This window comes from Callospermophilus lateralis, chromosome 6 (genome assembly GCF_048772815.1).
Source record: "Callospermophilus lateralis isolate mCalLat2 chromosome 6, mCalLat2.hap1, whole genome shotgun sequence".
NCBI classification, from domain to species: Eukaryota; Metazoa; Chordata; class Mammalia; order Rodentia; family Sciuridae; genus Callospermophilus; species Callospermophilus lateralis.
The window spans coordinates 25,869,259-25,896,267 of NC_135310.1; the positions used below are offsets into that span (position 1 = coordinate 25,869,259).

At 34.2% G+C, this 27,009-nt stretch overlaps 2 protein-coding genes across 2 annotated transcripts; both read left to right on the forward strand.

Annotated features, from left to right (window-relative positions):
• The first annotated feature begins 5,594 nt into the window (after positions 1–5,594).
• On the forward strand, positions 5,595–18,004 carry Nmbr (neuromedin B receptor). Its single transcript, XM_076859682.2, has 3 exons — positions 5,595–6,016; positions 14,904–15,252; positions 17,603–18,004. The coding sequence occupies exons 1-3, from the start codon at positions 5,595–5,597 to the stop codon at positions 18,002–18,004; spliced, it is 1,173 nt and encodes a 390-aa protein (XP_076715797.1).
• LOC143402287 (transmembrane protein 254-like) lies at positions 10,078–11,682 on the forward strand. The gene has a single exon (XM_076859681.1). The coding sequence runs from the start codon at positions 10,090–10,092 to the stop codon at positions 10,462–10,464; it is 375 nt and encodes a 124-aa protein (XP_076715796.1). The 5' UTR covers positions 10,078–10,089; the 3' UTR covers positions 10,465–11,682.
• Positions 18,005–27,009: the final 9,005 nt, after the last annotated feature.

Sequence of the window (27,009 nt, forward strand, 5' to 3'; positions counted from 1 at the left end):
TGGTGGTGGTGGTAGTGGTGGTTTTGTATTTGAATATTCAGTTGTTCTAGCACCATTTATAGAAAAGATTTCCTTTGCTTCATTGCTTTGCTTTTGTTCTTTTGTCAAAGATAAACTGTCTATATTTATGTGGGCACATTTTGGGGGTCTCTAGTCTGTTCCACTGACATACATTTTTAATTCTTTTACTCATATCACACTATCCTCATTATGTTGCTTTTCAGTATGTCTTGAAATCACATAGGGTCAATCCTCTAATTCTGTACTTTTAATTCAATATTGTTTTAACTATTTGGCATCTTCTCCATCTCCACGTAAAACCTTATTATTAGTTTGTTGATATCCACAGATTTTACCTTGTTGAGATTTTGATTTGAATCTATAAATCAAGGTATTGAGAAGTGACATCTTGAGTTTTTCCATTCATGAATATAGAATATTATCTCCATTTATCTTATCCTTTGATTTCATTCATTCAAGTTTTATAGTTTTCTCATATTGATAGTGTATCTATTTTATTAGATTTATACCTACACATTTCATTTTGGGATCTAATGTAAATGTTTTAGGGTTTTTAATTTCAAATTATGCTTATTCATTGATGATATACAGGAAAATAATTGACTTTTGTTTATTAACTTTATGTCTTCCAACATTGCTTAAATTGCTAATTAGTTACAATGAGTTTTTATGTTTTTTTTTTCCTTCAGATTTTCTACATAGTTAATTATGTTATCTGTGAAGGAAAGCATTTTCATTTCTTCCTTTTCAGTCAATTTGCCTCATTACTTTTTGCATCTTATTGCATCTCTAGGATTTCTAGTACAATGTGGAAAAGGAATGGTGAGAGGGGACATTATTTCCTTGTTTCTGATATCAGAAAGAAAGCTTTTAGTTTCACATTTTGGTAAAATTTTCTTTATATTTCTTCTGGTAAGCTTTGTTGAGCTTCCATGGGTATGAGAGGTTTTTAGTTTTCCATCAATATGAGGCCATTATTTCTGTAAATACTTTTTCTTCTTTTCCCTTTTTCCAGGGACCTAATTATAATTTTATTGGTCTGCTTAAAATTTCCTACAGTTTACTCACATCTTTTTATTTGTGTCTTTCATTTTCAATTATTTCTATTTCTGCTTTTATATTCACTTTTTCCTTTGCAATGTTTATCTGCTCTTAATTATGTGAAGTTCATTTTTTCTTCATAAACCTTGTTTTGTCCTCTGTAGAAATTCAATGTATGTATTCTTATATTTTCTATAATGAGTTTCTCTTTTTTCTTAAACACATAGACTATAGTTTTTCAACATTTCTATTTAATGCCTTCATTTACTTATTATATCATCTATACCATTATTCATTTAACTTCAATTAATTGATTTTTGTCATGATTTTTGAGTGTAGTTTTTTAGAAAAGTATAATCAGAAGAGCCTTTAGTTTGTAATAAATTTTTCCCAACTATGGACACAATACCATTCTTGGGAGTCTACTTGATACCCTGTGTATTAAAGGGGTTTTTATACTCTGGCTACTAGAAATACAGCATATTAAAGTCATAGATTGACCTGGGGCCTTGTTTTCCTACCCCTTCTGAGTAGTTCCTTTAAAAAACTTGGAAAATTTTCTCACATGGGTATATAATTAATTATTTAGCTAAAAAATAAACATGGAATTATTTGTAAATCTCCAGAGTTCTCTCTGTATGAAGTGCGCGCTTGCGCTCTCTCTTGCTCGCTCTCTCTCTCTCTCTCTCTCTCTCTTCCTAGGACTCTGCCCTGCAAATTCTAGACATCTGGATTTCCCTGAAATCCTAAAACCCCACCTCTGAAAGTTGGAGTCTTCCAGGTCAGTCTGAGTTTCTTATGCCTTTTTATGGCTTTGAAACTCTTTCTTTAGGCAGTAAGTTTGAGTAGCTGTAGAGTTCACTTCTTTTGTTCACCCTATCTCAGTAAGCACTGTGTTGCTCTGTTTCTTGTTCAAAGTTTAAAACTCTTATTTTCTATATTTTGTCTTTCTTGTTTGATTAATGTTTTCTCTGTTTTTTTTTAAAAATCTTGTCTGGAAGTAGCAATCACTCATAGTCCCTTTGGTTTCAAATATATTATTATTATTTTTTTCTATTATTACTTTTCAGACAACTTTTTGCACTATGACCTTTCATGCTCTGGAACTCTTAACACTGAATGTAGTTTTGCATAGAGACTCAATTTTATTCCTCACAATGTGAACTGGTTTTCTCAGTACTCTCTATTGAATAATCTATAGTTTCTTTGTTCATTTGTTGCAACACACTTTAAAATGTTATGGTTTTTTTTATTTGCATGGAACTATTTTTAAACTTTCTATGTTCTTTTATTGATTTTTGTTATTTTGCCAATTTCATTCTGCTTTTAGTATTTTATGGCTTTGTATTGATGTCTCCTCTTTCTTCTTCTTCTTTTTTTTTTTTAAAAAAAAAACTTTAGGCTTTTTCTTTTCTTTTGTATTGCTATAGCATTGGTTGGAATATTCTGTACTTTGTTAAATAACAGTGATAATAATGGGCACCCTTGGATTGTTCATGATCTTAAAGGGGAATTTATAGAATGTCTTTCTGAGTATAATATTTGACCTTTCCTTTTTAAACCTTGAAGGAAGATTCATTGCAGCAGTTGAAAGTTATAAAATCAGTTTAAATCTTAAATTGTTCACATTCACTTAACAATAGCAATTACTCATGTCAGCAAATTTTAAATCCTAAGAATATGGTTCTACATAGCTTTTGTATTAAAGCAATAAAATGTATAATGTATATTAAAAACATTGAATTCCTCAGGATTTAAAGTGTATCATTCAGGCTGGGGTTGTAGCTCAGTGGTCAAGAGCTTGCTGGTAGGTGTGAGACACAGGGTTAGATTCTCACACCATAAATAGATAAATAAATAAATAATGAATGAATGATAAAATAAAGATCCATTGACAACTAAAAACTTTTTCTTAAAAAGTATATCATTCAATTATACTGAAATTTATGTTTATCCATAAATTTTTTCCTACAGGAACATTAAGATACAACAGACACTTAACTCAAGTAAAATAAACTTCAAAATATAGTTTTACTGAGGCCTTTTTGAAATTAAGCAGGTTATGTTGTCACTATGAGACCAAATTTTGTCATGTGTAAAATTCAGACTTCAATATCTATCTCAAAGAATACTTATAAACATTAAATGAGCTATGAAAGTAAAATGGCATATAGCGCATTAAATAGAGTAAAAAGCTTCTTTCTTTAGTAGATATTTATTTCTGCTCTGTATTGAGAAATGGTACAATATTGTTATATGTAATTATGTGATGTATCTAAATATATGTTACATAATTATAATAACTATAACATATTTTATAAAATATCAATAATATCATTATTAAAGTATTCACAATTTTCTCTGCTGCAACAAAATTTAACCTTTGAGTAAATACAGATGGATTTACTCAAAATGGATAAAATTAAATACAGATTCTTCATATCTTCAATCCATCCAATGATGTATTTGTTAAAGCAGCTTTTGGACTAACCATTTTCTCACCTAAATGGTTAAGATTATATAGAAAAAATAGAGGAGAATATAGAAATTTGTACAGTAATTTAGATTTCAATACATTTTCATACAAATACATTTAAATAAAATAGTGCAATTTGAATGTTTGAGATCTTTTATAATTTAGATTGTTTTATAAATTTACTTTGCAAAATGAGATTGGATGTTAAAAAAGAAAATTTAAATAATGTTCAAGATAAAATTTCTAGTGATACATTTCAATTTACATGTAATATTAATTGGCTCGTTATATTGTTAAGATATATAAATACAAATAGAATATTCATATATTCAAATAAATGTAAGTGAAAATTCTATTTAGTTAATCTTAACTTTATAATGGGTTATTTTAAATAATGAAATTCAAGAAGAGTGCAATAAAGATTTGTAATTGAGTGAAAAACAAAAATGTTTGTTAGGACATAAAACATTTACCAACTATGGTAATGAAACACTTTTCATGGTGGCTGAAAGTTTCTTGCTTTGCAAGTGCATGGCTTTGCACATGTACATATTATATCAACTTACAGCTGATCATTTTATGTGGTCTTTGACTAATTTCCTGCTTATTTTTTAATTTTATTCTTTAATAACCAAGTATAGGCAGATGTTTTCCCAATGAAAAGAGTGTGATTTAGTTACTCCAGAACTGAGCCATTATTTCTGAGCAGTTTATTTAGACTCAGGTGGTAGTGATTTGGAATTTTTTTTGCTTATATGGGCATTCTATTTAAAAGAATGTGTCAAATCAGGTGGAGTGATGCATCCTGTATGTGGTTACAGTCACTGAAGTGGAAGGATCACTTGAGCTCAAGAGTTTGAGTTCATATGAGACTTTGTATCAAAAGAAAAAAAAAAGAAGTATCAGATTTTTATTTAGGAGTGTCAGTACTCAATGTAAAAACCCACCTTTATTTTGCATTAATAGATTCTAGCAAGTGAGTTTCCAAAAGAAAAAAAAAAAAGGGTAGGTAATTCACTTTGGAAAATTGTCAGTTCTCCTACAGATGCATAAGCACTGTGACTAGCAATTTCACACCTGGGATTTATTCAAATGTGCACCAGAAGGCATGTACAAGAACAAGCAAAAGTAAGTTAAGATGAAAACAGGGTCCATAGTGGTTTCTTTGGGGGCTGGTGATCAGATTGCTCGTTCTGAATGGTGGTTAGATTGAGTTTAACACATAAGAAGTGTGTAGGGTGAGGGGCGTAGCGCAGTGATAGACTGCCCGCCCCCGCCCCCCCCCCCACCAAAAAAAAAAAGTATATGTAAGGTAATAAAAGAGGATGATAGAAATAAGAGTGAGAAGAGGGTTCTATTCATTTATTTCACCCTTCGTCACTTGTTTGCTTCCTAAATTCAACGCTGAGGACTTGCTAACTCAGCTCCCAAATCAGAGACCCACGAACTTCTTGCCTGGGGCTCCTCCCGCTGGGAGGCGGGTAAGAATGGAAGTATATAGGGACGCGATGTGAGAGAAAGGGCTCAGCTTCCTTCCAGTTCCTTACAACGGGACCTGCGGAAAGGAGCTGAGTGTAAAAGTGTGGGACGAACACACAGTGGCCGTGGCCCCGCGCGGGCGCTGCTTCTCACAGCTTCAGCGTTGGCAGGCTGGACAGCGCCAGGGTGACTTCTGCTGCTCCTCTTGAACAGTGGGGCAGGTGCTTCTAACCCTAGAGTGACAGATCTTTGTTCGCCAAAGGGCTTCTTTTCGCTTGCTATCAGCAAGAACAAGCCACTGCAAGACGGAACAGAGACACCACTGCTTTGCTTGATTTATTTAATTCTGAGCTAGCGGTGGCCAATGTAACCCCTGCCAGAGTGCGACTCTGGAGCGGTGGACCGACTTCTCCCCAGTCCCTGTGTGCTGCGGGACACCGCAGCGTGACAGGTTGCTGGGGAGCAGAAAACTTGCCAGAGCGAGAGGGGCATCAGTTAAACCCAAGGAGTGTGCATTGCACTTCACGGGGCACCCGGGCGCTTGAAAACTCCAGCAGACTTCCCCGGAAAGGACATCATGCCTCCCAAATCTTTCCCCAACCTCTCCCTGTTCATCGGAGCCAATCAGAGCGATTTCGTTCCCGAAGTGTCAGAAAAAGATTTCCTGCCGGGCTCCGACGGGACCACCGCGGAATTGGTGGTCCGCTGTGTGATTCCGTCCCTCTACCTGCTCATCATCTCGGTGGGCTTGCTGGGCAACATCATGCTGGTGAAGATCTTCGTCACCAATAGCGCCATGAGGAGCGTCCCCAACATCTTCATCTCTAACTTGGCGGCGGGGGATTTGCTGCTTCTGCTCACCTGCGTCCCCGTGGACGCCTCGCGCTACTTCTTTGATGAGTGGATGTTTGGCAAGGTGGGCTGCAAGCTGATCCCCGCCATCCAGCTCACCTCCGTGGGGGTTTCTGTGTTCACGCTCACTGCCCTCAGCGCAGACAGGTAAGACCACAGGTAGCAATGGAGTGTTGTGGAGAAAAGGACATGGTGGTGGGGGGAGCCGGGAAGGAAAGAGGGTGGGAAGGGCACTAGGAAAGGCTGAGAGTGGAGAGGGAGGTAAGGAGGGAGGGAAGGAGAAAGAGAAAATGGGGGAAGTAGAGTAAAAGGACTGAGATATGAAGCTTGAAAAAAAAATACAAAAAGTTAGGTAAAATGATTTAAATGACATTACCTTTAATATTGCCTATCCTAGTTCCTCTATTCCTGTACATACTTTGAGAATCTTTATTATCTCTTTCATTGAAAACCTATTGAACAAACACGCGAAAGTGCAACTATTTTGTGGGATCCCTTTGTGTGTGCCCAAACCTTAAAAGTGTACTTTCCTTACTCAGTTGGGAAATACTCTGATATGTTAAGAATGTCTGCTTTAGTATTAGGGATATGTTTTAGATTTCTTTTTTTCCAAATAAGAAGAAGCATCATTTACACACACTAATTATGTACTATTTATCGAAGTGAAAACAGAATAATAAATGTTCTTCAGACAGATGCTTTTCCCCACTCTTCCTATTTAATATCTGAAGTCAAGTTATATTATTTTTCACAGATAAAACAATGCTGTAAAATATGTCTTTGATATCCAATATGCTTTTTACATTCTAACAATGTGAAAAATGTCTATTATTATACCTGGCAGATTAATTGGTTCAACCTCCTGGTTTTCCATGTGTAGGTATTGAAGCTAAGGGAATGTGAGTCCACTTGAAAGAACTGGGAGGAAAATTCTAGGCCTCCTGACCCAGAATCCAGTGCTGCTATGCAGAATCATGCCTTTGGGTGTTTTAGCAAGAGAACTAAGTCAGGCAGGGGACAAATTCTATGATTAGGTGTCATTGCATGGAGCTGTGGTCTAAATTCCCTGAAAAAGAGGGAGGAAGAAGAATAAAGCTATTTAGATAAACATCTTGGATAATTAAGGTGAAATTAACTCTCCTCTTTAATTTACATATTAATTTCTTAATGAAAATGAGTCTGGAACTGAATTTGATGGTATTTGCAATAATACCCTTTTTATTTTTTAAACTTGAGCATTCACCAACCCTTTGTTGAAGGAAAGATAATATTCAGTGGAAAGTTGAAAGTCATTATTTTTTAAAAAACTGGAAACAATTGACTTTAGTTCATGTAGTATATTCTCTAAAACTGTACTCCTGGAGAACTGGGTGACTTTTGTGCAAATGATTTACTTCATTTTGTTTATGTGATACCATTTATCTTTTAAAAAATTTTCTTTGACTTCCAAAATTAAAATGTGACTTTTTAGTTTAGGTGCTCCTCTGTATGGGAACCACTTTAATTAAAAAGTAAAAAAAAAAATCTAGTTAATTATTTTAACAAACCAATGATTAGCTGTGACACAATTGGAATTACTATTATTATACTTTCTTTTTAGAACATGACAGTAGCAAAAACCACGGTTTGGTTTAATTCTTACAAATTTTTTCAAACTATTGTCATGGAGGCACACAGGTAAATTTGCTCTGTTTAGGGTTACAAAAATGCAAATCTTCATATAGTTAGTATTTTTTTTTTTAGTTTTATATGCATATAAGTTACTTTGTGCATATAGCACAGATATTTTATTTATAATGCTGAAGAAAGGTGGGCCACCCTCTACTTGGACCACAATCTACCTTTGTCTATTTTCAACTTGTTCCAAGGAATTTAAGGCAACGTAGAAAAAAACCCCCAAAACAACACATAATAGAAATAAAAGGGAGGAAACCATAAAAAGGGAAATAAAAATGGGTAGGAAAAATAAAAGTTGAAAAATATAAGATGACCCATACTTCACAAAATATGAGTTATAAAATTTTCTGAGTGCTATCTAGTTGCTAACTCAGGAAGGAAAATTTGCTTTTAATAGAAAGAACTCAGTTGTTTTTATATAACCACAGAAATAGGATGAATCATAATTTCTGCACCTAATTCATTGGTTTGTTATCAAGTGAAGGTTGTTATATTTGATTGCTAGAAATTAGATGTCTTTAACCCATTGAGTTCAATTACATCCAGCTCTTTTCTCTTTCCTTAGGACCATCATTTCCTGACTTAGAAAGCTGATGTATGATTCTCACAGTATTTGTAGTATTGCCATGCTTTATATTGCTCTATAGTTTTTGAAGATTATTCATCCACCTTGATCTGAAACCTGTGGGACTATAAATAAGGAGAGCAGGCACACAGCTGGAGTTTATGGCACCTGGGTACTAACCTTGCATCTGTTATGCCCAAATGTTTTACCTGGAGAAAGATGATAAAACAGCACAATACCTATGCTCACAAGGCAGTGTACTCCTCAGTTGCAAAATAAGAATAACATGTTCAACATGGAATAACATATGCTAAAGGCAGGCATCTGATTCTTCAAATACTGAGCTTCTTCAGGATTTTATCTTCTCTGTGCAGCTGCTAAATGTGCACCCATTGCACTGAACAATTTGTAGGAAGCCTGTGGCAAAGATGCCCATAGCTGTACCCTGTCTTCTTGAAAAATCATCTCTAAACCTGGCTGGTATTCAGAATTACCTGAAAACCTTAATAAATGCAGAATCTCATTTCATAGACATTGCATTGCTAAGTCTAGGGAGAAACTTAATAATACTCTTTATCTTTTCTTTTCCAGTTCTCTAGGTGATTCTGAAGATGGACATATAAGCATTGTTAGCCTTCTCTCCATTTCTCACCACCATTTCCACTTCTACCTAATACCTAATGACGCCTACTTCATTCTACCACAGTTGGTCTTAATAAGAGATCATCTTTTTATTCAGGCAACATTGTCACTTATTGAGGACATACTGTGGGCCAGGTATTATATTGTGTACTAGAGATACAGCAGAGAGAAAGCCCTCTCTTCTGTTGCATATAGTTCACTCTTAGACTCTTGTTGGTTTTTTTTCCCTGCCTGATAAATTAAAGTTTGAATAAGAAAAGGAAAAAAAAAGAAGATAATGTAACTAGAAATATTGTGGAAATGTGGAGATGGAAATTTTGAGGTGTTGTAAGAGATAAAACATAATCTAATTTTGTATTATGATTAAATTTAATTATCTCTTACATTAAATTTAGACTGTACATAGATAGCAAGATTCACAATAGGAATTGACAAAGAAATCTCTTCATTGATACTTAATACATGAATAGTGATTATGATTTTCTATTTCTGTTTTTTTGATTAATTATTCTCTACTATGCAGTTAGGGATAACATTCTAACACTATTCATAAGGGAAAATGTAAATTTTTACAAATACCTGTTGTGCTAAAGAGTTCAGTGAAACAGTTTTTATAGTGAGAGACATTTTCCCCACATTTTATATGAATATTTCAAGGAAATATGATAAAGCATGTCCACATTTATATGCAATAGATGGTTTTAGTTTTTACTTTCTGTGCTTCCAAAGATGCACATGCAACAGTGGTTGGTATATAATACATTCTTTGATGCTTGTGAGCTGTGTTTCAGTACTAATAATAACACTGTACTGTGTTATTTTCAACTGCAGTTTCTAGTTTTGTAGAATTTGTACTAATGCCCTTTCATTTAAATGTGTGTCCTTTAGAGAGGATTCCTGGGTTTGAGCTCCTTATCTCACAAGAAGTAACTCAACATCTTCCCTTTTGAAAAGATTGTCTTACCCTTGTCCCAATCTTGCTTGAAAGCGCCTTGCTTTTCTTAAGTGAATAATTTTGTATCTGTTGCAAACAATCTTATCAGATTGAATGATTTACAGTTTCAATTCTTATTTGAAGTATCCCAGCCTACATTATTCATACCTGCTATGGTATGAATGTTTATGTCTTCCCCAAATTAATTTGATTAAATCCCAACCCTCAAAGTGATAGTGTTGGGTGTGGGGATTTTGGGAGGTGATCAGGTCATGAAAGCAGGGCCCTCAAGAAAAAAAAATAGTGCCCTTATATAAATAACTCTAGAAAGACCCTTGTTCCTTCCATCATGTGAAGAAGAATCAAAAAGTCACTGTGCATTCCCCTGGAGATGCTGCAGCGATGTCGACCGTAGCAGGTGGTGCAGCCTACTTCCGGAGGGGCAGTCTGTTCTGGTTCACAGTCATCACCCTCTCCTTTGGCTACTACACGTGTGTTGTCCTCTGGCCTCAAAGTGTCCCTTATCAGAGCCTTGGACCTCTGGGCTACTTTACTCAGTATTTGGTGAACCACCATCACACCCTCCTGCATAATGGGTATTGGCTTGCCTGGTTGATTCACGTGGGAGAGTCCTTATATGCCATGGTATTGTGCAAGTATAAAGGAATCACAGACAGTCGGGCTCAACTACTCTGGTTCTTGCAGACTTTCCTCTTTGGGATAGCATCTCTCTCCATCTTGATTGCTTACAGGCCAAAGCGCCAAAAACACAGTTAAAGGAGAAAGTCAAAACTTCCTCTCCACTTTCACATTCAGACTCTCTTTTGGGGGGTGCTATGTTTACTTGATGATATTTCTACATTCTAAAAATTCTGTCCTACAAAGGTATTTAAGACCCTCTCAATGTTCATTTTTCTTCCATATGCTTGGGTTGAGCTTGAGTAGACTAGTTGTTATCTAAGAAAGAAATAAGAAAAAACTCTGGTTTTCTAAGTTCTGCAGAAAACTTGAATGGCAGCAGACTTGCAGCCTCTGCCTCTAAGGCCCTTGGCTGTGCTGGTCCCTCTCTGTCTTCAGGGCTGAAAGGAGTACTAGATTTGCTTGCTGGTGGGCCTGTGCTCCCTGTTTCTGAGTAAAGCATCTCTTCTAAATTTGTTCTCACCTTTCTGAACCAAAATGAAATGACACATCCATAATACATTTGTTAGATAACTGTGAGGCAGGATCTTATCTCCTCAACTAAGCAATTGTGTAAAGGCCCAAAGGACCTGCCAAGAACCCAGAGCAGAGGACCAGGGCAGGGTCTCCCTGATGCTGCCGGTCAGCAGCGATCCTTCCCTGCACATTGCCCCAGGGACACAGTGCTCTGTGGTAGGCAGAGTGTGATGGCCACTGCTAGATTGTCCCTTCAATTCAAGGCCACAACTCAGGCATCTGTCCTTTTCCCTGGGGCACCTGTTCCCACCTGTGCATCAGGTGGTCCTCCTCCAGTGTCACTGACAAAGGAGGGAAGCACTTCGCTTCCACTTGTTCTGTTTCATTCATTCCATGTGTCCTCATCTCCTAGAACAGCACAGGACACCTTCAGTAGTGGTGCCACCTTTCTGTGGGTCCTCTGGGGAAAAGTGGATTGTTCCCCACTCTCCTGCTGTCTGTAGCTTTCTTCATCCAGCCCTAGCTTACTCAGTCACACCCACATTCCTCTCTAGAGATGCTAACCTCTGGTTTTTCCAACTGATTACTACCTCCCTGATTAACCTGAATGTACTTTATTTCTACTGGCCTTTGGGGAGAGAGGTTCCCTATCTCTGTCCCTTTACCTTGGAAAAATGGCATCATCACACTTAGGAGACATTAGGGCTCCTTCTGTGGAGAGCATCTGCTTGTTCTCTGGAAGCTATTTCTCATTTCCCTTTGGGATTCCTTGGGCAGTTGTTGAATCAGCATACATTTATAAGAAAAAACTCTCCCCAAAAAGAAAGCCCCCATGAGAGATCATGAGCTGTGAATTGTTTTTAGTGGACATAATTTTTTTGCAAATATATCTCAGTCTTTCCTGATCTTCCTCTTGGAGTAGGGGTTACTTTTGAGTAAAGAAAAAAATTTGACCAGGAGTTAAGCATCATGGAGATCCAACCCAGATTTTTTTTTTTAAAGCATAGCTGTCTCCAGATGACCCTAATAATGACAATAATGGTGCCCCAGAACAATGTGGCAGATGATTAAATGAAATAGACTAACTCAAATAAAATGCTGTGACTTTCTCTACAAAAAAAAAAAAAAAAAAAAAAAAAAGTCACTGTGCATGTACTAGGAAGAGCATTGAATCTGCAAGCATTTTGATCTTAGACTTGCTGGTCTCCAGAACTATGAAAAACATATCTGTGGTGTTCATGAGCTACTCAGTCTAGGGTATTCTATTATAGTAGCCCCAATTAACTAAGATAGTGCCTCTGCAATAGCATGTGCTTACATGTTGTGGAGAGAAGTGACATTTTTCTTCTACTTTATAAATACACAGAGAGAGTTCAGAATGCCATTTGTGATTTTTGATAGTCTAAAAAGAAGGCTTGATCTAATTGAAGAGATCACCTATCTGCCTTTTTAAAATCTTCCTCCACATAAAAATAATTTATAATCTTGTTTTGTACTTGTTTCTTAAATATGAATTATCAATCAATAATTATCTAACTTTTGGGAAGAGATTCCAGCACAAAGAGATAAAACAAACAAAAAGTGGAACCATGCAGGAAGGTGAAGATTAATTTTTTCTGTTTAAATTTCACAAATAATATAAGAAAATACATGTATAACAGCATATGACACTATGAAAAAAGAATGATTTGAAAACAAGAAAGAACTTTTATAAAACATGAGTATTGTAGTAGAAATAAAAACTTTATGATAAAGGATGAAAGCTAAAACTAGCAAAGTATCTTAGAAAGTAAAATCATAAAAAAGGTAGAGATATGCTTGATGAATTGGAAACTAAGAAAGAAGAAGCACTGAAATGCAAGAACTGTGTTTCCAATTATACAGGAAGATGGTAAAGGAACATATAAAAAAACTAAATCCAGGTACATGGGAAATTATGCAAATGAAAAAATGAACAAGTATTAACTCTAGGATAATCAGAAATGCTAATAAGAAAGCATTTAATATATGATCATATATCCTAATATATGATCTTAGTATAGTACTTTATTCTGAAGTGAAAAAATGATTTCATAACAATAATTTTGTATCACCTATATTTAATAAACACCATGCAAATGACTAAATCAGGACGTTGGTCTTGGAGTGGAGTAAAGATAATATAAGAGGAAAATCTTGAACTTCCATAAAAGAATGTTGAGAACTGATATTAATACTTATTTCAAGTATTAAGTAAGTATATTGTTTATAAATATATTTATAAATATGTTTATATTATTTATAAATATATTTATAAATATAAATAAAAACAGTATATTGTTTAGAAATAGGGCAGTAATGATATGGAATTTGTTTTAATCCACAAGTGGGAAGAAACTGGTATTTCTATTTTTATTTCTAGGACTCAGTGCTCTCTAATTTAAAAAATAAAACCTCTGAATGTATTCATCTGATTTTAAAAAATAGAAAAAAAAAAAGCTCATTCTAATCCTTATTTCATTTCCTTAAGAATATGCAATTAAGAATAAGGGAAGGTAACACTTTCTACCATGTTGGAAACCTGGGGAATGTGCACTGTACATGCTACATGTAATTCAGTGTGATTGCTATACTGTTGCTCTCCTTGAATTTCTCTGCATTTTGTTTCATATGGGAAGTTCCTCTAGGTTAAAGTATGAATTGCACCCTTCTGCATGGAGGGTCTGGAAAGATCACTTGGATGAGTCAATATGTGGGAGGGGCTGTCTGGGGATGATGTTGAAGCTGTGAGCTATTCATATCTACTGGGGAGTAGAATCTTAACAGACCAGAGAAGGAGACCTAACTGGTTGTCATGAGTCTTGGAATATGCTGACCTTTATGAGCATCAGAAAAATTCAAGTTTAAATAAGGAGAAGGTACACAGAAGTGACATGGTTAGGATCTGCTATTTGTCTGGCTCTTAACAGATGTTTTTTTACTTTTTCCTAATATCTCCCCTACCACCACACATATACACAAAATGAGCAAAGTGTTCTTATCTCCACTTTACAAATGAAGAAAATTCAAATCTCTAGTGATTTTCCCAAAAGATATCAGAGATGTGATAATAATTCAGATTTGTCTGACTAAAATCACTTTTTACTGCATCTTGTTATCTCCTAGACAGATTGCAACCTAAAATGCTTCTGAATACAACAATAAATAAATTGAGGCCTGCATACAATTTTGATTTGTTTGCACCATCATTATGTCAATAATGCATGTGAATGACTTTGCTGTAGAAAGTTTTGAACTAAGTTGTGTCCTGGAGTATGAATCCTTTACCACTAGTTATAATTGATGTGTGACCACCAGTAGTACTTTTGGTGGGATGAGAGAGACTTTTAGGAATTGCTGATACGAGCAATAAAGAAAAATTTGAGCTATAAAGAAAATACTGTTCCATTTTAAATTCTATTTTTTTTTTTTTGTGGTACTATAGATTGAACCCAGGGCCTTGTACATACAAGGCAAGTACTCTATCAACTGAGCTATATCCCCAGCCCTATTTTCAATTCTTATTATTAGATTATAGAAAAAGTTCCAATTTGGATTAGTAGCTAAGATTTATTATTGTCTTTAGGAAGAAAGTTGGAGGTCTGAGGCTCAGAAGCTATAGAATATCAAGGTAGAATATAATTGTATTATACTATGGACATTTAATGTCTTATGGATGTAGCCTGTCTATAGCAATGACAATAATAAAATTTTGAAAATGAAAGAATTTAAACAAGAAAATTCAATAAATGATACTCAATGAAAGGTGAGACATGTAGTAGTATGTATAGATGAAGAAAAAATTGTGAAATAGGTAAACAGAAGATAATTCGAGAAATCCCAATTTAAAATATTTTTTCTCTTTTCTTGTCTTGCATACTCATTATCAGTGGAAAGACTTGAGACAGGGAACTTAGTTCTACCACACACTACCAAAGAGCCAGGTAGCAAGAGAAGCACTGGTACCTCTTTCCAAGTGATATTTCCTTCTTTATTTTGTTTTTTTTTTTTAAGGAATAATTCGAGATGAATTGTCTTTCTAGGTACAGAGCCATAGTAAACCCCATGGACGTGCAGGCATCGGGGGCTTTGCTGTGGACCTGTGTGAAGGCCGTGGGCATCTGGGTGATCTCCGTGTTGTTGGCAGTTCCTGAAGCTGTATTTTCAGAAGTGGCACGCATTGGCAGCTTGGATAATAGCAGCTTTGCAGCATGTATACCTTACCCTCAGACAGATGAATTACATCCAAAGATTCATTCGGTGCTCATATTTTTGGTCTATTTCCTCATACCACTTACTATTATTAGCATTTATTATTACCACATTGCAAAAACTTTAATTAAAAGTGCACATAATCTTCCTGGAGAGTACAACGAGCATACGAAAAAGCAGGTAAGCTTGGTAGATGTGTGTGCTGGGAATGAGTTGGTCGGAATAAGCAACTGCCATTTGTGTTGTATTTCGTGGCTGTCTGTTCCATGAATGGTGAGGAGACCATAGGACTTGCACTGGCTTTACCTGGAAGGGATATTGGTTATCTCTAGTGTGTGTTTGTGTCATAGCCCTGCAAAGGTCCACTGGATCCCGTCTACATGTGTCTGTAACTATGACTTGCATTTCCTACATTAGACATTAATATCTTTGAAGATTTTTATTTACATACAAATGTTTATGCAGACAGCAACATTATAAAGCCAAAAATTTCACATATTTAATACAAATTTACCTAATTTTTGTCTCTTTTATCATTCTACTAAGGCTGACAGGGGATCTGGCAAGAAGATGAACCAGAAAAGACTATAGGCACTGCCTGGCATATGAGGATAGGGCTTCAGTGGGATGCTGGAATGTAAGGCTCCGATAACATCAGAGCAGTAGAGAGGGAATAAGTATCAATCAGAGTGGGCTGAAAATACTGGTCTAATGCAAATATATAAACTTCCCTAAAAATTACGTACTATTTAAAAAATTATAATGTGTCTATATGCTTTTCTTTTCTTAAAGAATATGCAGTATTAATTTCAGGTAAAACTGTGTTGACTCACAAAGAGATAGAAATTGTGTTCTTGTGGGAAAGTCTTTAGTAGCACATTTGTATAATTCTGGAAAAGACCTTCTAAATGATGTTGTTATTACAGGGGAGTAGGGTTCCCAATCTGAGGGCAAACAAATTTTTTAAAAAATATTTATTTTTAGTTGTAGTTGAACACAATATCTTTATTTTATTTATTTATTTATTTTTATGTGGTCCTGAGGATTGAAGCTGGGCCACGCACATGCTAGGCGAGTGCTCTACCACTGAGCCACAACCTCAGCCTGAGGGCAAACAAATTTAATCTGCGATTATTAAAATTACTTGGATATGGATAGAATAGTAGACTGGATCCTCTGGAACCTTTGTTAAAATTAAAAAAAAACAAAATAGTTGTCAATAGATCTTTATTTAATTTATATGTGGGTGCTGAGAATCAAACCCAGTGCCTCACACAAGTTAGGCAAGCACTGTACCACTGAGCCACAATCCCAGCCCCAATGGTTTTTTGTTCTACCTTGTCTTTGTGAATTTGCCTATTGGCATCTATAAACTCTGGCAGAGGTAACTGGGTCATCTGCCAAGAAGTCTCTCAAGGTCCCCAGCCTACTCTACTCTAAATCTCCTGGTATAGATTGCCATGGAATTCTGGTACCCATATTCCACTTGCTGGGAAGGACACTGCTGGATAACCTAGATTTCACATTGGACATTGCTGAGCCATCTAAATTAGGCCATGGGGATACATCTGGACCACCCATGTTGCTTCCCAAGGTCAGCTCTGTTTTAATCCTAAAACTTTCCAGTCTTCTCTGGAATATTCCAGTTGATGAAGAATAGTTCTACCTAAAAAAACGTGATGTCTACCATCATTGTCTTTTGATAAGTTATGTTTCCCCATTGTACTGATTTATATAAATATTCAGGCAAAATGGACAAATATCAGTTCAAACTTGGACTTTTGATGTTAGATATAATCCATGATTATTTAAACATACCAAAATAGACTCTAGTGTCACGTGTAATTAAACAGAACAAATAAAAATACTAATGTTTGATATTTGAATTTTGTCTAGTTTCACATCTCTAAAGATATTCTTATAAAACCGTGTATATAACATAAATTTGATGAAAAAAATGTATTTTCATTTGTAAAAGTGATCTAACAGTAATGTTTACAGTGTTCCAGATGCTTTGATTTATGTGAGTTAGGAGTTTAAATTTCAAGTTCCTTTTCTTTTTTGTGTAGTCAGACTTTAAAAAAAATCCTTTTTCATATATCATTTTTTTTCTAAAATGCCCAGATTTTAAAAGAATATCTAAACTTGAATATATTCCTTGTATTCTTTAATTTAGTATACTTAATACAAACAGAAACGACATATTTATACTGAACACAATGAAAATTTAAGCAAAGGAAAGTAGTTGGAAAATAAGAAAGTTTTCAGATCACAGTTTTAACATGAACACGTAGCCATTTGGTAATAATTTACCATCTAGTCTTATGTAAACTCAATGAAAATAGTGTAGTGATCAAAATAGACTTTACCAAGCTGTTAAAATAATCATTTTGCTGAAAAAAATACATGTTTTTATGTTTATGGAGGTATTGTCATGCTATCATAAGCTTCACTCTTCTTGTGTAAATTTTTAATGTGACAACTCTGTTTTCATTTTAACCAATGGGACTATTTCCTTCTGCTTTTACAGATGGAAACACGGAAACGCCTGGCTAAAATTGTGCTGGTCTTTGTGGGATGCTTTGTCTTCTGTTGGTTTCCAAATCACATTCTCTACCTTTATCGGTCCTTCAACTATAAGGAGATTGACCCATCTCTAGGTCACATGATTGTCACCTTAGTTGCCAGAGTGCTGAGTTTTTGTAATTCCTGTGTCAATCCATTTGCGCTTTATCTCCTCAGTGAAAGCTTCAGGAAACATTTTAATAGCCAGCTGTGTTGTGGGAGGAAGTCCTATCCAGAGAGAAACACCAGCTACCTCCTTAGCTCTTCAGCTGTGCATATGACATCTCTGAAAAGCAATGCAAAGAACTTGGTGACCAATTCTACGCTACTAAATGGGCACAGTGTGAAACAGGAAATGGCACTGTGATTATGGCCATTCAACTCACTTCTTCAGAAGAATTTTCTAACTTTCCTATTCCTATTGAGCAGAGAAGAACTCTTAATTTCTCCATTCTCACTGTTGCTCAGTTAATTCGTTAGACATTTTAATGATTGACTCAGAAAAGGCAAGAAACAGTTTACTCTGAATGAAACTTTAAATTGCATTACATACACCCATATGCTACACACGTATCTCATATTAAAAGTGATTCAAAAACCAATTTAATATGTGTATAAATGAAAATTGCTTCAGGATTTAGGCTGTTGCTAGAGCCAACTCTAGCATATTTAACTTAAATTTGTTTTCTCTTGAAGCATAAAATAAATTACTATATTGAGTCAATGATTCAACAGGGGTAATATTGAATTCCTATTATTAGGAATACAAGTTATATTCTCCTGGTGAGTACATTTTATTCATAACTAGTACACACATGTGCGCACACACACATGTGTATTAGTAAAATAATGGAAAATAAAAAGTGGAGCTTAATCACAAATCAATATTTATTGTGATTCCTTGTGTGATAAATCATAGCTTATAAAAGTAGCCTATATCTGTAACTTCTAGGAATGTAATGTGAAGGTATGGTGACATTTGCATTATGAATTATAAATAGGTGTCATAACAGTATGGTTTACCTTATGAATGTTAAATTGGTTTCATGTGCCCCAAATTGTAAAATTATGACTCAGAAATTTGCATGTCTTTGTATACATTGCTAAATTCTTGACAGTTCTGTTGATTTTGTGTAAATGTGATAAGATTTGTGTAATTCTGGTGCGTTCTCATCCTCCTTGGCAATAGCCAGCTGACAAATATGTGAAATCTCACTTAAGCAATTTTTCTATGCATGATATCACAGTTTTCTCTGAATGAATATCTTGATTTTTTTTTCAGTAAAATGAAAACATGATCTCAATAAAATCCTAAAAGCTAGCCCCTTCTTAAGCATGTGTCAATAAACTTAATATTTGAAACAATGTATTTCATACTATTGCTTTTTCCCAATTTGCTGAGATAACTGTTTAAATATTTATATTTAAGCTCTTCCTTAAATACTGCTAATCCATTCCATTTAACATATGAAATTTTCAATTGCATATAGCAATTGGAAAAATAAACACAAGAAAATTGCCTATGCTATTTGATACCAATTAGGACAACAAGCACAAATAAAATATTTTCTGTGTTATAGGAATACTCCCAAAGAAATACATGTATTATTTAACTCAGTCCTTACTATAATCACTGAGGTGAAAAAGATTAGGATCCAGTTTTGGCAGGGTATAAAGTTATCCAATTTGGGGGTATCTTTTTGTTTTTCAAAAAAGCATACAGTTTTGAAAATTAGATTAAAACATCTGGTGTTGTGAACACTTTATCAGGATCCCATTAGGCTTCATTAACTACATGGTACATTCACTTCTGAAGTAGGTCTTTTTACTATCTTTACTTTATACATTAAGAAATTGAAACCCAGAGATATTAAATAACTTGAAGAAGATTAATCAACCATGTGGAAGAGCTGGGCTATTACAGCAGATACCATGGTGTGATGTGTGCATCTCACCATTCCACTGCCAATAAATAACCTGTGGCTTCCCATTACCTTGAAGAGTTGTTCTTCATCTGTAGACAAACTGTAGATCCTCCCATCATAAAGTCACACAAATAGCATGCACAGGATTTATATTGATTTTTAAATCTTCCAAGGGCCATCCATTGAAACCTAAGGAGTCAGAGCCTCAGAGTAAAAATGTTTGCTCAATGCAGAACTTTTCTTCTGGATGGTGTAAGATGATAGTAGATACCTATGAAAATCTCAAGATACATAAGCATATATCTTGAATAATCCTCCTAGTTTAATATATACATACATATGTATCGTGTGTACAGATGAAAACACTGCAGTATAGATGAACACATATCTTTCAAGATAAATATGTATATGAAACTATATATATGAAACTAAGGTATATGTGTGCATATTAACTGTAAATTCCTAATAATTTAGTTTAAAAGAATAATGTTGTTATATAACCTAAAAATCAAATTTGTTTCACAAGAATAAAAAAACGATTGTTTATAAAATATTTTAGAAAATTTTTACTTAACACCTATTTTATTAAAAATATTTTTCTGTAATGACAATGATTGAATTGGCACAAGTTTCTATTTTTCTGTTTTTAGAAAGAATAATCTTAATAATAGTCACATATCAGAGCATATAATATTATCAATTTTTGTCTGCTTATAAAATTTTCCTTCTGGCTGTTTTAAGTAGATATTGAAAGTCAGAGTTTCTTTTAGTGTTAATCCTGCTTTCTAGAGACTCAGTCAATACTCTTACAACTCTGTTTGCAAATTAAGCAGGTTAAAGATTATCTGTGGAGACTCTTTTTAAAATTTGACTATTGTACCTTACTGTTGGGTTATAATGTTAATCCACTCACTTCCTGTTAGGATTTCTTATATTTTCGAAAAGTTCTGTGAATCACATCATTTTCTCAAATATGCCCTTTAGAGTCCTGAGAATTACTACATTGCAATATGTTTTCTGATGCATAATCACATTTATCTCTCTTTCTCAGCATAAAGTATATTTTATATTATACAAAATATATTTTATGATTAAAATGAGTCTTTAATGGTTGTATATATCTTACACTTTCCAAGTCAAACAAAATTCCAGGCTTTAAATATCCACATTCATTCCACACACAAGATTGGGATCATATTAAAATTACAGTTTGTACTTTGGCATTTATTGGGTTTCAAATGTTTAAATCATACATATCTGTTTTACATATTTACTTGTAGAAATATTTTTATTAGATGGTCATACGTGATTTTTTTTTTCCATTTTACAATTGTTCAAAAGTGATATGCATTCAGTAGAAACTGCACTTTAGATTGTTGGTCATGATCCTCTCCTGAGTTGGTTAGTTATGGTACAATTACTCTTGTGAAGCTGGGCAGCTGCAGTGGGCCACTAAGTCTTGATTATGAGGGTAAACAGCTGATTCTGTAATCTGTAGGGAGTTATACTAAAAAAAGTGTGAGATAGTCAATACTTTGTATAAAATAGGCCTTCTATTTAATGATTTTGCCTCATTTTGGGTTAATATAAGTGTTCTAAGCTTAGTGTAGGCAAGTCTAAAATATGATGTTTGGTTGGTTAGGTGTTTTAAATTCATTTATAACTTGTGATATTTTCAATTTACAATGGGTTTATCAATGTGTTTTTTTGGTGCTAACTGTATTGTAGATTGAGATTATATTTGTGAACATTTGAAGATTTCAATGCTCTTCCTATTGTTTGTTTTGTTTGTTTTTCTTTGTTTTCTTTTTCTTTTTCTTTTTTTCTTTTTTTTTTTTTTTTTTTGGTACTGAGGATTGAACCCAGGGGCACTCTACTACTGACCTACATTTCCAACCCTTTTTTTTTTTTTTAAAAAAAAATTATTTTGAGAAAGGATCTCGCTAAGTTGTTTTAGACCTTACTAAGTTATTGAGGCTGGCCTTGAACTTGCAATTCTCCTGCCTCAGCCTTCAGAGTTGCTGGGGGTTACATTACAGACATGTGCTACCACCTCCGGCTACTCTGGTTGAAATGTGTGCCCCAAAGTTTATGTGGTTAAAATTTAATCCCCAATGCAAAAATGTTGAGAGATTGGACTTTCAGGATGTTATTAGGACACGAAGGTTCTGCCCTTAAGAATAGATTCATGTGCCACAATCAAGGGAATAGATTCAGTATTGCAAGAATAGCAAGCATGTGAAGGATAAGTTTGTCTTCTCTCCCTTTCTCTCATGCACCCTCTTTGTGATGTGTTCTGCCACGTTATAATGCAGGAAGAAGGCTCTTGCCAGATGTGGTCCCCTTAGACTTGAACTTCCCACCCATTTTAGTTAGCTTTTTCATTGGAAAGACCCAACCAGAACTGAAGTAGGAGAGAAGAAGCTGGACACCTGAGGAATTTTCAGGAAACTGGGTTATTGACTTCAGGATTCACAGGTGGTTCTTGCCTAAGATTCTCTGAACAAAGGTTTTGAAAATTCTTTGAATTTTATTCCCAGCAGAGGTAGTGGTGGCAGAGGGCACTTGGAGGTTCACATGACAGGTGCTTTCTGTTCCATCTCTCCTCTAGACCAGACACTGCTTTCTCAAGATTTTACCAAGAAAAGAGAGATAATAACTTTTTGTACAACAAGCTTTCGGACTAACTCTGTCACACCTTTTGTGTGCAAACCTGGTATTTACAAGAAAGAGGAAACTAACAACCACCACAATAACCTCTGTAGACACCCTGCTGATCTGACAAGAGAAGAAGCTTAATTATGGCAAGAGTCTTTTGGGTGGGGGTACCTAGTCTGCTTCAGAATAATTGTAGAGGAGGAAAAGTTTATTGGGGGGCTCATGGTTTCAAAGGCCTCCGTCCTTAGCCTGCTCCATTCCTCTGGGCTCAAGATGAGGCTGAACAACATGGTGGAAGAGTGTGGTGTTGGGAAGCAGTTCACATGATGATCAGTAAGTAGACACACACACACATACAGAGAGAGAGAGAGAGAGTGAGAGAGAGAGAGAGAGAGAGAGAGAGAGATCTCCACTTGCCAAATACAAATATATGTATTTGTATATACTTGCCCCACCAAAGCCCAACTTCCTCCAGTGACACCCTGCTTGCCTTCATTTCCCACTCAATTAATGACATCATGTGATTAGTTCACTGATTGGGTTAAGGCTTTCATAACTCAATCATTTCTTCTCTGAAACTTTTTGCATTATCTCACATGTGAGCTTTTAGAGGACACCTCACATCCAAACCACAGCACCTGCCTCCAGAACTGTGAGCCAAATAAACCTCTATTCTTTAATCATGTCGTTCTTTCCAGCAGTATTCTGTTACAGCAGCAGAAAGCAACCTAAGATGGTTCTTGCTACCAAACATTGATGTTAAAATAAATTAATTCCAAATTTATCTATGAAGTGCACACTACAGAAGTAAACCAATTGAGTAATGCATATTAGAAGTAAAATAAAAATGCTAAACTCTAAATCTGTTGAAATGAGCATAGATTAATACATGGCTTGCAATAGACCCATACAAAGGCAATCTATTACTGATTTATGCAATTTCATCTAGTAGTATCATAATTCAAGGAAATATTTCTGAAAAATGTGTTCATGGGGCAATATCTGCCATAATGAAGAGAAATTTCATCAAATTCTTATTTTTATATTCATGTAGACTATATCCTTTTGTGTGAATTTCTTCCTTTGAACCAGGAATTGTTCAAAAAAATACAAAAAGAGGATTCTTTGACTGCTTGAAACCACAGACTATTCCCCCTCAATTATGTTATTTGTAAAGTGGGTTAACAACATTATAAGGGTTAAGTTATGTCATGAGTGTAAACTGTTCACTCAGTGCTTTGCATATTTTTCAGTGTTCAGTGAAGGTAGCTTCTATCACTATATTTAACAGTTACCTTTCCTCATGTAATTGAATAATAAAAAAAAAACATTAAACATTTACCATGTGCCAGATCCAGTATTATACCCTTTATAGGAATCATTATGTCAGTCTCTAAGGCAGGTGTTATTCTAATTCTCATCCTATGACTGAAGGAATTTAGGATTAATAAACAGATCAGATATAGAAGGAAGGACTTTTGGTGAACTCTTATCTGTCTTTAAATTCTTATACAGTCCTTCATTGCATAATGGCATTTTGGCTATGATACACTGCATATATTAAGGTGTCCAAAGATTATACTAGCTAGTGACATTGTGGTCATATACATTTGTGTAAGTACACTTTGTGATGTTAGCACAATGATGAAAAAAGCTAACAATACATTTCTGGTAATGTATAACTGTATTGCCATTTGTAAGCAATGCATGAATGTATTTGATCCATCCAAGACTTCTAGAAATCTAGTATTCAGATAATTCATTGAAAGATAGAAGTATTTATGTCAATAGTTCCCCTCCTTAAATGTAGAGGTTACCTGAGGATGGAGGATGAAAAGATTTTTTAAAAAATTTACCTTTATTATCCCTAACATAAGAAAAACAGTTTAAATTCCGGGTCACCCATGTGAAAACCTTTACAAAAATAAATTTTATATGAAAAAATGTGGGATCATAATTTTGCCCTGAATTTCTTTCTTAATATTGTACATGCTATATAAAAAAGGGAAGAGAAATAAAAATTAATGGAATTTTTTACCCAAACATATATTTCATTTGACTATTTGTTAGAACCTACCTTAAATGTTTATACAATACTGCAGAGCTATAAAATGGTTAATAGATTTTAAATAAGTATAGTGTTCCACTTACTAACATTTTATTACTAGCCTCATTGCTCACTCATGAAATGTTCCAAGACATAAAATGTTTCAACCACTAGATCACTCTTAAAATAGTGGAAGAATATATATTTCAACTTTAGATAAATTATCACATTTGTATATTTTCCTCTGAATTTTCTAACCCAAGAGGAAATGTGAGAAAATAATGTCAGTTTTGGTGCAAAAAGCCATTTTTGTAAGATTATAAAAGAATAAAAAGAAGATAGCTAACAATGTCTAGTTAAAACTGCATTTTAAATGATCATTAAGAGGAATGTGTTAATTATATGTTGTGGTTAAAGCATTTTATACCTTTTCATTCTCTAAATTATGATGCCAAATTCTTTTAAGTGCTCTATTTTTTCCATATGTTGCATCTCACCACAAAATTTGGAGCAGGAAATTTTATTTGTCCAAGTCTTAATATGTATGGGAAATTTGTTCTTGAAGTGGTATGTAGCAAAACTTAACCAAGATTTCATTTCTGGGAACTAACTCAGGGGCAATAAACAGATAATACTTACCCATTATTCCTCATAGTGGAAGAATAATATAAATTTAACCCACTTAGGAACTTAAAAAGAATTTTACAAAATATCGAATGATACTCAGCAGAACTATTTGGAATGGGAAACTTATAATCATTTGAGGTAACTTGGCACTGTGGATAATCAAATCTTGAAATGAAGTATTAGAATGTTCAGATTATTATTTTCATATATTGCAAAATTTTTTATCTGTAACTTAGCTCTATTCTGAAAATTTTTAATTTTCTGCTGAATATTAGGAGTCTGTTTGCTTTTAGTATGTAATAATCTGCTGTTTCCTTCTAGCCAAAAATTGTAAGCAAGTTCTCAACGGTATAGTCCATTTTTTTTACTCTTTTGCATGTATATTCATGTGTATGTGTAAAAGAAAGGAGAAATCTTTCTTTCCTTCCTCAGGATAATGTTCCTATGAGAGTGAAGAAGTAGGAGGAAAAATATCCCATAGATGATTTTATATGACCCTGTTGTCTTTGTTAGACTGTGTCATCCTTATATATTCATGATTTTAAAAACAATTTTTCAGTTGTAGATAGACACAATACCTTTATTTATTTATTTATTTTTATGTGATGCTGAGGATTGAACCTAGTGCCTCACATGTGCAAGGCAAGTGCCCTACCCTTGAACCACAACCCCAGCCCTATGTTCATAATTTTTGGCAGACGAAGTCTCCTCATGGAAAAGCAGAAAGAGCATGGTCAAACAGCTATAAAATATCTTTTGATACTTAATAAAATTCAATGGTAAATTGAATTGAGTGTGCTCTTCTAACTTATTCGAAAAACAGAAATTTATTTCAATAACAAATTACCAACAGCAGTATGATTTCTGCTTGTTTCATAAAACACATCTCTTGTAATTAACAAAGACCTTATAAAAGCATATTCTGGAATTCAGGTATGTTTAATCTGTCTGCTTTTGTATTTCAGCCTAAGCTATAATAAACTGTCTAGAGTATTTAAAAAATTAGAACTTGGTTCTCCTCTTTGGCGGTCTGCCAAGAAAGATATTAATGAAATGAAGCACTGTTGAATAAAATGGTTTGTCATATCTCATTGCACAGGACAAGAGAATACATTTATTTCAGAAGAATTTGTCATTTGAGAACAAATTCAAGAATCCAAAACAAAGATAAATATTTGAACACTTTTATTGCTTTTTAGTTCCTTATTTTATAATAACCTCAGTTTTGAATTATTAGGTTGTCTTATTTTTAATCAATAAGATACTATTTAATAAAGTCAGAGCATAAAATTTTCACACTTGAAAATAAAAATAACCAAGTTCTAGATGCATGTTCTACAGTCTTTTAAAATCATGATCCAGGTGTTGAGTGAGGACACTTCTATTTAAATTATCTCATAATCATACCCTTTACTAACATTTCCTTAGATCATATAAAAATCTAAATATCATTATAAATATAATTTCTGGTGAAAGTTTATATATATATATACATATATATAATTTCAGTCAAAACTGGAAATCTTACTAAATGATTGTGGCAAATATCTTATTTCTTCCCTGCAATAGTTCAAATTACCAGACAACCAAACATTTGCAGATAGCCCTGAAGCCGAACACCTCTCTCTTTCTTAGCTTCAAATAATATTTTTTATTTGATTAGAAAACAATAGAAATTTGGAAGCTCACAAAATCGTGTAATATTCTAATTAGTGACATGTCAGTCTATGCCAGAATTATTCAAGACATTGGTGTGATTGTCTCAGTTGGATTTTCATAATCAAATTTCAAAGGTGCATATTAGAGCAAGTTACCTATAATGCATCAGACCTTTAACTCTAAAAATCTCTTCTTCTATTTTTTTTTGGTGTGTGTGTGTGTGTGTGTGTGTGTGTGTGTGTGTGTGTGTGTGTGTTTATTGATGGTTGGAGATGAATGCCAACCTAAAATATTTATAAGGAAAAACAATACCATAAATAATGACATATTCATGTTACAACTAACCTGATTAAAGTATTTTGCTTTAAATTAACATTCATTTTATTATTTAAGGTCTAAAAGACTTAGATGTCATGAGTAAGAGATCTGAGAGTAATTTTCTTTAAATCCCTGAAT